General features: G+C 36.5%; 1 protein-coding gene across 1 annotated transcript; it reads right to left on the bottom strand.

The window, feature by feature from the left end:
* Nucleotides 1-799: 799 nt before the first annotated feature.
* KLRB1 (killer cell lectin like receptor B1) lies at nucleotides 800-11,121 on the bottom strand. Its single transcript, XM_065888218.1, has 6 exons — nucleotides 11,037-11,121; nucleotides 6,072-6,170; nucleotides 5,309-5,380; nucleotides 4,073-4,227; nucleotides 3,568-3,683; nucleotides 800-947 (listed from the first exon to the last, which is right to left on the bottom strand). Exons 1-6 carry the CDS (start codon nucleotides 11,119-11,121, stop codon nucleotides 800-802), a joined length of 675 nt encoding a protein of 224 aa, XP_065744290.1.
* Between the last annotated feature and the right edge of the window lie 2,978 nt (nucleotides 11,122-14,099).

Here is a 14,099-nt window from a genome sequence, read left to right as displayed (position 1 = left end):
TTCTGTAACTTCAGCTTCCCCAACTGCAGAGTTGAAAAATATATCACATTTTCCATTAGAATAATGAAAAATTTGATTACATATTTCCTACAGTGTGAGCCATAGAAAGAATAAAACATAGAAGGAAAATAAAAAAGCAATGAGGAAATTAAAATGGAAAGAGTTAAGGTCCCTTCCCAAACTCCTTTAGTAATGGGTCTCTGATATGAGTCAAGAGAATGGATTTTAATCAGTGTTCTGCCACAACCCAATTGTGTGATGGTATTGAAAAAAAAAAAAGCATAGGCTGTGGGAGAAGCAGAGGACTTCAGAAATCATTTACTAAAATTTTTCTGGAGGTGAGCGAAGGCATAGAGGGGATGGATGAAGTCTACAGGATTAGAAACCATTTCCCTTAGCTGGTCTGGGCTTTGGTCCATAGAGAATCACTGTCTCTTAAAATGAGGTGTTTTCTTTATGTATCTGTTTTCCCATTTATTGAATGAGGAGATTAAACTTGAATGTCTGTAAGACTAACAACAGTTAGAATTCTCAGTGTTTGTTCCACTTTGTACCACAAAATGCACATTAGGCCATGCTAAGAGTATATACAGTTAAAATGAGAGAGACCTGAAATGGAAATTAAAGAATTGGAGAGGGGGGACCTCCCTGGTGGCACAGTGGGTAAGACTCCATGCTCCCAATGCAGGGGGCCCAGGTTTGATCCCCGGTCAGGGAACTGGATCCCACATGCATGCCTCAACTAAGAGTTCCACCTAATAAATAAAGATTAAAAAAGAAATGGAGAGGGGATGTGTAGTCAAGTGGCAGAACATACTTTATTTTTGACAGGTTTTAGTTCTTTTTGACAGATCCATTTATTTTCTGTAGCACAGTTCTCGGAAACAATTTGTGTCCTTGAGATGTAAACACAACTGTTTTCTTCAGCGTCACCAGTAACTTGTAACCTGTGGAGCAGAAGAAAAGCCTCTCTTTAGTGTTTGTGATTTTCTCACATAATTCTCCTCATCCAGCCAGTATGTTCTGTAATTTTCAGTAAACAACGAGGTGCTGGTTATTAAGCATGGAGTAAGTACCCAGTCACAAATATAATGATATAAACTTTTAATAGAAAGCTAATATAAACCTCTGGAACTTGCAAACTCATCTTCACTGGAAAAGAATTGTTCTGAAAAGAAATGTCATAATGATACATACAAAGGAGAAGCTTTGGAAACTGGGAATTGAATCTCCTATTAACATGTTATATGAAAATTTCCTACCTTCACTGAGCCTCGATTTTCTTAAGTATATAGTGTGTATATATTTGGGGAGACATTGAGATCATGTATATGAAAGGGTGATCATGCTTAAACAAAGAATGTGTTCAGTAAATGTAATAAGTATGTAGATACTCAGTGTCTACAGAATTTGAATATATCAATAGCGAGAAAAGGAGGCTCAGTACATATTGTATGTAGTAGGAGGTTCCCTTTTTTTCCATTCCAAACAGCTTGGTGAGTGTCTGCTACAATATATGTACTGTTAGTTCCAAAGAAGCAGAGTCTTATGGCTCATTGCAGGTGGGGCATGAGTAGAAGTTAAACAGTGGGATGGCAAGATAGAGCTGGGGTGCCAGGATGGAGTGTGTGCAAGACATTCACCTATTTGTCTCAAATAGAAAGTGAAGTGGTGGCACTGGGCAGGGCTCCATCACAGTTTTAATTTGTTCCTTTGTTCCATTTCTCCTTGGAGCCCCTCGGCCCTGAGAAGCCAACCTGATTCTCTCCTAGTGCCTGACACCCTAGTCAAATCAGAATTTCTCTTGACCAAGCTATTGCAAAGGTCCCCTGTATTTTATCTCTTCCACCCTTCTGGTCCTTCCTTTGAATTTCAAGATAACTTTTTTACCGCTCATCTGGCCAAGTGCCCTTCCAAAAGGCCCTAGGTGACTTCCCAGGCCTTCTTTGACCAGATCTCTGCCTAGTTGTCTAACATTATCTCATTTAATCCCCAAAACAGTCCTTTGAAAAAAATTATTAACACCCTTTATGTTTTTCTTTACCTGAAAACCAAGGTAGAGAACTAAAATAAAAGCAGAGTCTAACTGACGTTCTTTCTACTATAATATGATACCTTCCAGGTTTACCTGATCACTATCTTAATCAAATCATCACTTTTATCCTCAGAATAAAATAGAGTGTTCAATCGAATTTAATCCATCATCTTTGCCTATATTTCTGCTCATAGACACTTCAGAGTTTTCCAGTTTTATTATAAATCTTAATAAAATAAATGTAATGGCCCAATAAGAAGCATACACACACACAAACCAAAATTAACGTTTACTATGTACAAAAAAAAAATAAGTTAATATAAAAGTTGCACTTATGTGTAAATAAAATATAGAAAATAATCCCTAGAAAAACAAAAAAATCAGAGTGTAGTTTATTTACCAAAATATGTTTGCCTTTTCATACATTTATTCTACTCCAGAACACTTTATTTTAAAATAATCTTCATTTTAAAGTATGGCATCTAAAAAAATATTTTAGAGCATGGGTCAAACAATGTCAAAATGTGCTAATTAAATCAAGATTTCTTTTAATGTCTAATAATTTTCCACACAATAAATTATTACTATATTTTAGATAAACTTGAACATGCTCCTGTGTCTTGAATTTTAACCTCTTGTTTTTTGAATGATAAAAAAATCCATTTTAACTGTTATTTATACAAATGTGAATAAAGCATTCACAGACTCAGAAAATGTAACACAATATCATCTGTTCTGAAAAACTCATCAAATTTCTTTTCAGAAACTTGGTTGAATGTCTGCACACTTTCACTTTCTAGGGAAAAAAATGTCCTGCCCTTTGTTGTACGAATAACAATGAGGTCCATTAAAAATTTATAATTTAACTGTGTAACATCAATCCTCCTATAACACCGTTGGTTAACTTGACCATCTCACACAAGAAACTATGAGACAACCAAAAGACGGCAAATAGCTCTTTTGTGGCTTATGCAGATTGACTACATCTCTTCAAACAACCCTCCTTTCACACCGCTGGTTAAGATAAGCTACAATACTTGTTACAATGTGAGTAGTTTCTCTCAAATGTCTGGATACCCCACGCTGATATTTACTATATTTTTTCCTCTTGTATTCATTGTGCCAATGCTGGTTGTGACCCACTAAGGTATGTGGTCCCACAGTTTGAAAAACACTACTTAAACAATTCTTCGTGCCGATAGCTTCCAGCTAGAAATTTCTTAATTTTTAAATGTTGTTATTTTAAAAACTGTTTCATGTGCCCCCACCCAAAGGAGTTAGTCTCTTCCTTGTCTCCTAAAACTCCATTGCTGGTAAAAATATATATTGCTGCAAAGGGTTGATGTCTTTTCATATGTGAAACTTTTCAACCAACTTCAGAATCATTCTTCTTCTCAGACTATTCTGACCCTCCTGAACATTTTTAAACTAAATTAAAATGATAAATCTCAATCCTCAATAACAATGTTACTATCTTGCCATGTAAACCTGATGTAAATTGAATATTCAAATTAGCTTATCCCAATACTCACATATTAGAATTTAAAAAGGATCCATTTATCCACTTCCAGTTCTTTTCTGATAATGTAAAATTTAATCCAATCCAAAACGGAATTCCTCCTTTGTCTATCCGGTTTTGTATGAGCCTCTATAAATAAAACAGAAGAAATGACTGAATATTGAATCTGTTTATCTATTACTGGTTTGCATCCTTCTACCCATCCTCTGAAACCCAGTTCAAGTATCACCTCCTCCCTGAAGCCTTTCCTAACTCCCCATCGGAGTTAATTATTCCTTATTTGTGATATTTCTGTCTGTATATTTATATATATCCAAATATTTGTATTTATGTTGTTGTGTTCATTAAATTATATTTATTTTGCTTACATGTCCGTTTAGTGTCTCAGATTGTGAGCTTCTTGAAGTCAAAATTAATACTTCCATCTGCATAGAACCCTCCGGGCTAAAGCACAAAGATCTTGATATGGTTAGAAGCAAGGGCTAAGCCGTATTAAAGTATTTTACTTAATTATTTACCAATTCTTCCTGATCTTGAATAAGCAGCAGACGGGATTCTTTTGTGAAACAGTCGGCTAGACTGTCAGTCCAAGGTTTGTAAGTGTCATAAAAAAGCAAGCATTTATCTCGGATCAGTTGCCAGTTTGTTGGGCACTTTAACAGAACTGGTCTCTCTAAAGTAAGAAAGAAGAATAAATGTTATGTTTCTAACCTGCCCCCCACCCCACTAACACTAATCACACATGCACAAGTCATTATAAATTCAGGGAAGCCGTTGATCATCACAGTGAGAACAATTCATGAATTTAATATAACTTTGAGGGTTTTGAGACATAGTTCATTCTGGTACTAAGAGTTGAAAATTAGTGACAAGTTAAAACACTGACAGACAGAATAGCTTGTTCAAGTCCACACAAAGCAGATGCTGGTAGAGTCAAAACTCTTTCTGAGATTCCGTAAATCCATTACAAGTGTTCTTTCTACTCCATGATGACAATATCAAACTTCTCTAAAAAATGGCTACTTTAAACAACATGTAAAATGAAAAGCAAATAACAGTTCATTTCCATAAGTTAATGGCAAATACCATGGAGAAAAATTATAAGAAAATTTCTAATTGCTGAATTATATATTTGCCTATTAATGGGATCTATTGGATAGCATTTTCCAGAAGGATTTTCATAGTTTCTTAAAATTTCTGTTATGTACGAATGTATATGATAAATGATCACATTCTGCTACAGTCACTCAAAAATAGTGTCTTTACTAACACACACTACTTAATAAGTACATGGACGAGATCAATGTCTTAATGTTTAATACAATAAATATTAAATTATTCATTTTATGTCGTGTTCCGTTAATTAACTTCGGACCAGAGTTAGCTGTTTGACATATTCATTAAAATCATCAAATATCCCACTTCAATGCATATTTTACTTTATAGCTTGGGTTTTGGCTATTAATTATTGAGTATCCTAGCAGCAGTCTCTCATAAGGCAGTGTTATCTGTTGGCTAAGATCGTAGGCTCTGAAGTGAGACCACTGAAGTACAATTCCCAGTGTCACCACTTAGTACCTGGACGACCCTGGATGAGCTGCTCAGCCTTTCCATGCCTCAGTTTTGTCAAACCTAAAATCAGAGCGATAATACTATCTTAATGTACGGGTTGTTATGAACCTTAATTAAGAGAATGCACGATACCGATCAAATTTTAGCCATTATTCTTAGGAAAGTCAAGCCACAAAATATACCTGTTGTTTCCTTCCTGTTCTCTTGAGCATCCATGAAGCTTTTCTCTGTTGATTTTTGTCTCAAGAATATCACTAATAAATCAGGAGAAATCATTAAGAAGATTAATGCTGAATGGTGCAGTGAAATGAATATGTTATATTTATCACTTCAGGAAATTTTTATCTCAACAAGCTTGAAATGAACAGAAGATAAGAGCAATAGCAGCGTAGTAACGAAGGGTCTACTTAGAAGACAACATAAACAAACACACATATAACAGGTGAATGCACACAGACATTGAGTTAGCGGTTTCAACTATATAAGTAAGCTCCCAGGTGTTACTTAAACTCTTAAATTGCTTCCACTCCTTGCCTAATGTTCCATCTTCAGAATAGGTATAATTGTGCCTATACCCCACGGGAGAGATTGCCTAGGACAATCTGGAATTTAGTAGGCACTTAAGGAACTGTAAATAATTGGAAATTTTTATTTTCTTTGTTATTGTCATGATTTTATCATAATTGTGACTTTTTAAATGTCCTTGGAGCACATGTGAAATCCCCCGTGAAGCCTATCAGAACAGTTAGGAAGAGAAATACGATAAAGGATGACATTTGCTTAGTAGGTACCAGCTGAGCACCGTTAGAGCACTGTTTCATAATTGTTTTTGTTTCATGGGTCTTCCACTAAATTTGGGATGGCCAAATGTTAACATACTTTAATATTTATGGTAAAGTAGAATAAGCAGAACAAGAAATCAATGATCTTTCTTGCATCACTTACCTGAAACACTCAACCCAATCACAGTCAAGGCAAGAAGAATAATCCCAGCACAACCAAGTTTCAGAGCAAATTGATGCCAAGTTGGACCCTGACAAACATCTGAGACATTAAGAAAATATACTTGATTAACTCAGTTGAGTTCATCTAATACAAAAAGCAGAGGTTGTTTGGATCACATAAGAAAGAGCTAGATTCAGGTTGGGGGTAGGGGCAGGAAAAGACATTATCAGTCATCTTAAAGTAGGGTCCCACAAGATGGAATCTCAGACCCAACTGAGAGTTGCTTATAGATAAAATAGAAATATTTATGCCTGTCTTGTGTACGAAGGATTGGTATAAGAATCAAATGAGATAGATGTGACAGTGTTTTGAAACATGCCAAATGCTATACAAAAATGAAACATATACCCTACCGTACGAAGTAAGTCCAAGAATTTTGTCCAACAAGGAAGGCCTTCATTCATTCAAGATATATTTGTTGAGGCTCTGTTTTATGCCAAACAACATGTTAGGTGCTGGTGGTATAAGACAATTCTATTCTTAGACGTGGATTTCTCTGCTTTACTGTTGCCTGGCACAATCATCTCCAATTTGGACCAAATGGATGGAATTCAAGGAAGAGTATTTTACAAGCTTGCATGTTATTTTCAGTATTTCAGTGAATATAACATAACATGAACCTGTGTCTACAACATTGCATAGTCTAAAAAATGTCAAATACCTTTGTTTTTCTCTGTATCATGTCAATAACGATGTACTGTATATCTCATGTTCATCAAAAGTTGTGATTGTATTAATTAAAGTGGGATCATAAATTAATCATAACCTTATCAATGGATTTTATAGGGAAAAATAATCAAAGAGGAACTTATTAATGTAAAAAATTCTTGGAAAAGACTGAGCAACAGCTTCCAAAATTATATCAGCTCTGACAGGAATTATTCTGGTAATCTGTACTTCGGTTATTCTACTTGAAATTGTACTTAGACAACTTCTATACCTGACTTAATTATAAGACCCCTTTTATTCCCATTTGGTTTATAATATGTTATATATATTACAATTATAAATTACTTTCTAAATTGTATTATTAGAGCCAAGGGCCTTTACAAGTAAGGGTTTACTAATTTAACTATATCTATCATTTATTTATGTTATCTACTCCTTTTTATATTTTGTCTAGTATTCCTCAATATAAAGGAATACATGCTTTGAGTCACTTGTTAAAAACTTTAGCATCAGATATGTTAAAATGTTGTCTTTATGCTCATTAAATGTTCCAGAGTGACCCACAAATCCATTTCTACTTTAGTCTTTTACACTCTCCCTGGCGATTAAGTTTTGCAACCCAGTTTTCAGACAGCTGCTCATGGTCTCTTCATTAGGCTGTGGACATTCATAAGAGTTAGCTCTTTCTAAAATGTCCCTGGGGAGATGGAATTTAAGATAACTAAATGTGATAAAAGATTATTCGAGGAAACAGATAATAGATTAGATTTCAGGTAGTGACACCTGGATTATCATCTGGAGGGGAGAGACAAGAGTAGACAATGAGAGGAGCTCCAAGGTCCTGGGTGTACATCCGAAAATGGGAGAACCAGACTGGAGAATATTGACCTAGAACTTCTAAGGCGAGCTCGTGTGACACAGAGCAACTAAACTTAGTGAACCTAAGACTAGTCCTACGTGACGTTTCCTCACAGTTGTATCTACTATTCTACCATTTTTTCTTCCTCAGCCTTTCCTCCCTTGAAATTTTGAAAAATGGAGAAAGCCCCATAGAGTCACTATTTTAACATTTAGTACCGAAGGATAGCAGTGTTTAAGAGCAGAGGCTCTCAAATCTAGCAGATTTGTATTAGAGCATGTTATTTCGGGCAACGTAACCTTCATAAACTACAAATTTCCTCACCTGTGAAATGTAGAATAATACTACTTCATGAGGTTTTGGAAAGGGTTATATGAAATAGTTCTTCTAGACATGATGTGTGATACATAATAACCGTGCATCTAAAATTTAAAGAACTGAGTGGAGGGTTCTGTGTTGTTTTTCTCCTGCATTACATTAGAACTAATAACAACAATAGAGTTGTTATTGTAACAATAGAGTTACAATAACAGATTGAAGAGGCCAGGTAAACTTTAGCCATCTGGAAATACCCACATAAGGCTAATTTTTTGTTTGGATACAAACAATATGCCAAATCATCTCACTTTTTTTCTCTAAACCTTTCCATGGCTTTCTCTCAAGCAGATCTAAGTCTGTACGTCTGTAGAACAGCCTACAAATCCCTATTCATTCCAGCTTCCCTTTATGTCTCTAACTTCATCTCCTGCTGCTTTCCATGCAGACATGCTCTGTCATTTCACACTAACCTATGAGCTCTTTCTACAAGATGACAGGCATGTTCTCATCCCACGGATCTTGCACCTGCACTGGTCCATCTTTTAAAAGGCTCTTCTCCCAGGAAGCATACCTTTGTCTCTCAATCCTTTCAGGTCTTCACTCAAATGTCATCTTGTCAGGCAGGCTTCTATGATTATTCCATTTGATATCATATCCTCTCCAAAAGCTAACTCTCAATTCCATTTTTTAAAAAATATTTTCTCTATTGCACTTAATATTATCTAACACATATATGTATACATATATATTCTTAGTTATTCATTTATTTGTAAGCCTTCCTAGTAGTATAATATAAACGCAATAAAGGAAACTATTTTTTCACTACTTTATTCACTGTTGTATTCTCAGCACCTAGGGCATGCCTGACACAGGTGCTTATTTTTGGATGAATAGATAAACTCTAGAGGCATTTTTGCCAACACCTATCTACCTTTCTAAGAGACCAAATCCTGGGCCATAAACCAGATTTGTCGCAACTCACATCTCTCTCTGGTTTTCCTGACTGCTTTTGATATAATCACTATTCTACAGTTACCAGTTTGGCTAAACTGTTTAGCCAAAGAGCTTAGTGGTTGTTTCACGATAATTGTAATACCAGATCAATGTGTGGTGAAAGAATGTCACCTGCCATTTCAGTAAACAAAGGATGTTGCGATCTTAAAGCCACCAGCCAGTGCGGCTGCCCGGATAGTAAAACTTGAGGGGGATTCAGGATGGAGAAAAACAGGATGCTGGCCCTAGATAGCTAAGATGCATGTCAAAGGAATTATTTCAATGAGCCCAGACTTTTGCATCTTCCCACATATAGAAAAGCACTAGAATCATTAACATGAGGTGTCTGTTTCTGTGATTAGCAGTAATCTTTTGATGTTTGACTACATTTTTTTTTTTTTTTTTTAAGCCAAAGCTCCTGTATATCCCAGCTCCTCCCTTACCTCTTGGGGACATTTCTTCAGAACTATCAGAGAGGCTGCCTTCTCAGCTATAGTCCTCTGTAAAGTCACCAAATACATAACTCTCAACTTTTAGGTTAGGCATTTTTTTCAGTTGACAAGCGTTTTGTAGTCACACATTTTGTTCTGACTTTATTCTATGTTTTCTCAGATTTACTTTTAGAATGATATTTTGTGGAATAATGACGACAATTAGAATAGACAGATTTTCTGGCCTCGTTGATTTGGGATCACAGAGAGTAGCTTTTAAGGAAAATCTCGCTGTCTTTCTCTATTTTCATTCTCCAATATCGTCCAACACCATCCTCCTTTCTCTCCACTTCTGCTAGATCTGAATAGGGAACAGAAAGTCTTTCTCTTCCACATCAAAAAACAACCGTGGCTTGACAAATTCTCACTGTAGTTATCAAAATTCTCCAATTTCCTGTAACCCCCAAATGAAGGGTATCATGAAACTATTTGATAACCCTAAGACTTTTCAATCTCCAATTTAGAACATTGATAACTTAATACTTCCAAATTATACCAAACCATCCTAAAAAGATACAACCCACTTGCCAAGCACACTATGGAATGAATATCAGGTTGGATAAAAATTGCAATATCATTGATGTTTAGTAAGTTTGGTTTGACTTCAGAATGTAATACTATGTCCTGATGAGTTTATACATTTTTTTCTGCTTAATTTGTAGTTTCTCTTTATCTATCCCCAGGCCATGGAATCCATCACCTATGACCTCACATTAGAATACCCCATCTCTTTCACTCAGAATACTAACTCCTCTGACATACAGAAAATTGCCAACTTCAACAAGTATGAAATAAGTGCATGAGTGGTATTCTCCTGTGGGTTGTGGCTTAAATCCTTCTAAACTGTTATACTTTTCAATTTAAAAAAACATCAGATTGTTATTATATCCAAGTTTTTGATCTTGAATATAATTTTCTTTCAGAACATTTTTTTCCCTTCCCTTTGAAGGGTGAACGATGTTAATCATTGAGCCTACACTTTGTATTCTGAAAGGAATGCCACGGACGCAAATGCATTGGAACTTAATCACAGTATTTTATAGAGGGATTTGAAATAAGGTAGGTTACTATTACAGCAAGGTAGTAAAAAATCTCTAAAAATATTCATTTGTTAAAAAAAAAACAAAAGCAAAAACAACAAAAAAGGGAATTCTCTGGTGGTCCAGTGGTTAAGATTCTGTGCTTCCATTGCAGGGGGCACGGATTCTATCCCCAGTCAGGGAGCAAAGATCCCGCATCCCTCATGGTGTGGCCAAAAAATAAATAAATAAATAAATAAATCAAAATATTCCCTTGTTAATGCACGTAAAATATTTCTTCAGGATCCTTTAGCCAAGGCTCAGTAATAGGAACTATATTCATTTTTCACAAAAGTATCTTGATAAAAAAGAAATCTATAAGGTATGTGCTTTTTCCCACATTTGTGATTACCTACTGACAGGCCATGCTATATCTATTTAACATTAATATAGCTGCTGCTCATCTTCAAAGCCATGATTTAAAGCTACAAATTCAAGAGAAAAATCTGACTATGGAAGATATACAAATGCCAAAAGGAAAAGTAAAGCCACTTACTCTGAGGAAGAGCTGGGGGTGATGAGCTTTCAAGGCCAGCATTCCTGGATATGTTTAAATCAGCATATATCACCGGTCTGTCCATTGCAAAGAGAAGAATGTGGCACTAAACTTGCGTAAAAGAAAAAACTACAGTTCTATGAGGCAAGAGAAGCAAAAGGAAGTGCTCAGCCTTGAAAAGCTTTATTATCTTTCTTACCTACCCACACTTCTAGCAGTGGGTTTTCTCTATAAATTAGTGAGAAAATCCACTTACTGGCTGTCCAGTATACTTAGATATGTAATATCTACTTTGTTTAATTAATTGGCCTGTTTGACAGAATTCTGGGAAGGTTTGTTTGTTGTCTTTGTAACCATCCTCTTTGAGTACTTTTCTCAGGGCCAGGACCAGCGTGAGGGAAATGAAGCACTCTCATTTCCCTCCAAAAAAGTCAGGAGTCAAGATAAACAATATTAAATGTAATGCTGTAAAAAGTAAACACGAATGCAAAAAAACTGCAGGATGCCTTTCCAAAGCTCTAAAGTCTTCCTGAAATATTTGTGCTCCCCCCAAAAGAGGCAAAACGTGGAAAATGGAGTCATAAATGTGGAAAAGGCTGCTGAATAATACAACAGAGAAAGCAAAGAGCTAAAGATCAAAACGACTCTTTGCTTAAAATAATGTTTTTAGTGCACGGAAGTTTAATTTCAAGTTATGAAGCATGACTGTGACCACTAGGAATCCACAGTGGCCATGTTAGAAACGATTGAGGAAAAAGTGTTCCCTTCAACCAGAAGCTTGCAAAACTTTGTGAGCTCCAAAAGTATAAACTGGCTAGAAATATAAACCAAAGAAGAGCCTTCACTTGTCCATATGTAGTATGAAATATATTGATGAATCCTTTTCTTTGTTACAACTGTCTTCACAATGATCTTCTATCACAAAAGATCCTTACTATGAAATCGTTATTGTATACATATAAAATAAATCCTTCATGAGAATTCACACCTGGAGAATTCTTCCCATTATGTTAATGCATTCATCGATCATCTAATTCCCTACATGACACTTTCTAAACACAACATATCAGAATTCAGAAATTTACTGTCACTATTATAGATAGATAATAGACAGAGAGATAGATACAGAATATACACACACACATACACATGTGCATGGGATATATATGTTATTAAAGTTTTCAGAGGGTAAATGATTATAAGTAACTGAGATTTAGGATGTGACAATAGTAGCTATAATATTGAATAGCTCAAGGAACAATAAAGATAGATTACTTTTTTTTTTTTTGCGGTACGCGGGCCTCTCACTGTTGTGACCTCTCCCGTTGCGGAGCACAGACTCCGGACGCGCAGGCTCAGCGGCCCTGGCTTACGGGACCAGCCGCTCCGCGGTATGTGGGATTTTCCCGGACCGGGGCATGAACCCGTGTCCCCTGCATTGGTAGGCGGACTCTCAACCACTGCGCCACCAGGGAAGCCCAAGATAGATTACTTTTAAATTTTATTTTATTTATTTATTTTTGGCTGCATTGGGTCTTCGTTGCTGCGTGGGCTTTCTCTAGTTGTGGCGAGCGGGGGTTACTCTTTGTTGCGGTACACAGGCGTCTCATTGCAGTGGCTTCTCTTGTGATGGAGCATGGGCTCTAGGCATGTGGGCTTCAGTAGTTGTGGCACATGGGCTCAGTAGTTGTAGCTCGCAGGCTCTAGAGCACAGGCTTAGTAGTTGTGGCACACGGGCTTAGTTGCTCCATGGCATGTGGGATCCTCCTGGACCAGGGCTTGAACCTGTGTCCCACTGCACCACCAGGGAAGCCCCAATAAAGATAGATTTTGCCTATGTCATCTATCTTGACATTGAGATTTGCTGAGTTAATAGTGGGAGTTTGAGTGGATAGGAAAATAGAGTAAAATAAAAACAAAGTTAATTTTGAATATGAATAAGTACAATAGAGGCTATATTATGGCTACGACATGGAGAAAAGAGTGATAAGAGAATCATTTGTGCAAGAAGGTGAAAATACAAAAGGCAACAAGTGGTGATCGTAAAACAAGATAATCCACTCTAGACTTAGAAAATGGTGACTTTAGTAAGATGGCCGACTAGGAAGCTACACCCTCTTTATCCCACAGAGACGCTGAGTTAACAACAGTATGTGGACAGAATACCTTTGTGAGAGCTCTAGAGACCAGTTGAAAAATTACAGCACCCAGGCCTTTGCAAAACCAAGAAGAGATTCCAACAAAAGGGGTAGGAATCTCAGCATTTGGTGTGGAGGCACCAAGAAGAAACCTTGTATAGCAGGGATCCTCCTTTGAGATTAAAACAAGAGTGGACTGTATATCCAACAGCCTGGATTGTCTGGTGGCTACTCAAGGGACTGGTTTCTGTCTTGCCTGACACAGAGTGCTTATAGGACCAGAAGAAATTTGGAAGCTAGTGAAAGCTGAAGCAAGGAGATGCAGAGCTGCAGTTCTGCAGGCAGACATGGGGAAAGCAAGAGGTGAGAAAAGGTTTGAGAAGTTCAGGAACCTCCAGCTGGGCTAACTGGCGAAAGGTCTTACTCTTCACAAAGGCTCTATACAAAGCCTAGGAGTGCCAATCCCAGAAAAAAAAAATGCACACACACACCACACAGAAACATGGCCCAATCAAAGGAACAAACAAAACCCCCCAAAACTGAAACTGATTTAAAAAAAAAAAAAGATCTATGAGCTGCCCGACAAAGAATTTAAAGTAATTAGTGAGAACACAGGGAAACGACTTAATGAAGAGAATACTATGAATAATTGTATGCCAACAAGTTGGATAACCTAGAGGAAATGGATAAATCCCTAGAAATGTACTAAGACTGAATCATGAAGAAGCAGAAAATCTGAACAATTCAACAATGGGTAAGATTTAAATAGTATTAAAAAACCTCCTAACAAAGAAAAGCCCAGGACCAGACGAATTCATTGGAGAATTCTACTTGATATTTAAATAAAAATTAACACTAATTTTTCTGAAAATCTTCCAAAAATCTGAAGAGGATGGAACACTTCTAAGTTCTTTGAGACCAGCAT

The sequence above is a fragment of the Phocoena phocoena genome, chromosome 11 (genome assembly GCF_963924675.1).
Source record: "Phocoena phocoena chromosome 11, mPhoPho1.1, whole genome shotgun sequence".
Taxonomy (NCBI): domain Eukaryota; kingdom Metazoa; phylum Chordata; class Mammalia; order Artiodactyla; family Phocoenidae; genus Phocoena; species Phocoena phocoena.
This window is presented reverse-complemented; position numbering and strand designations above follow the sequence as displayed.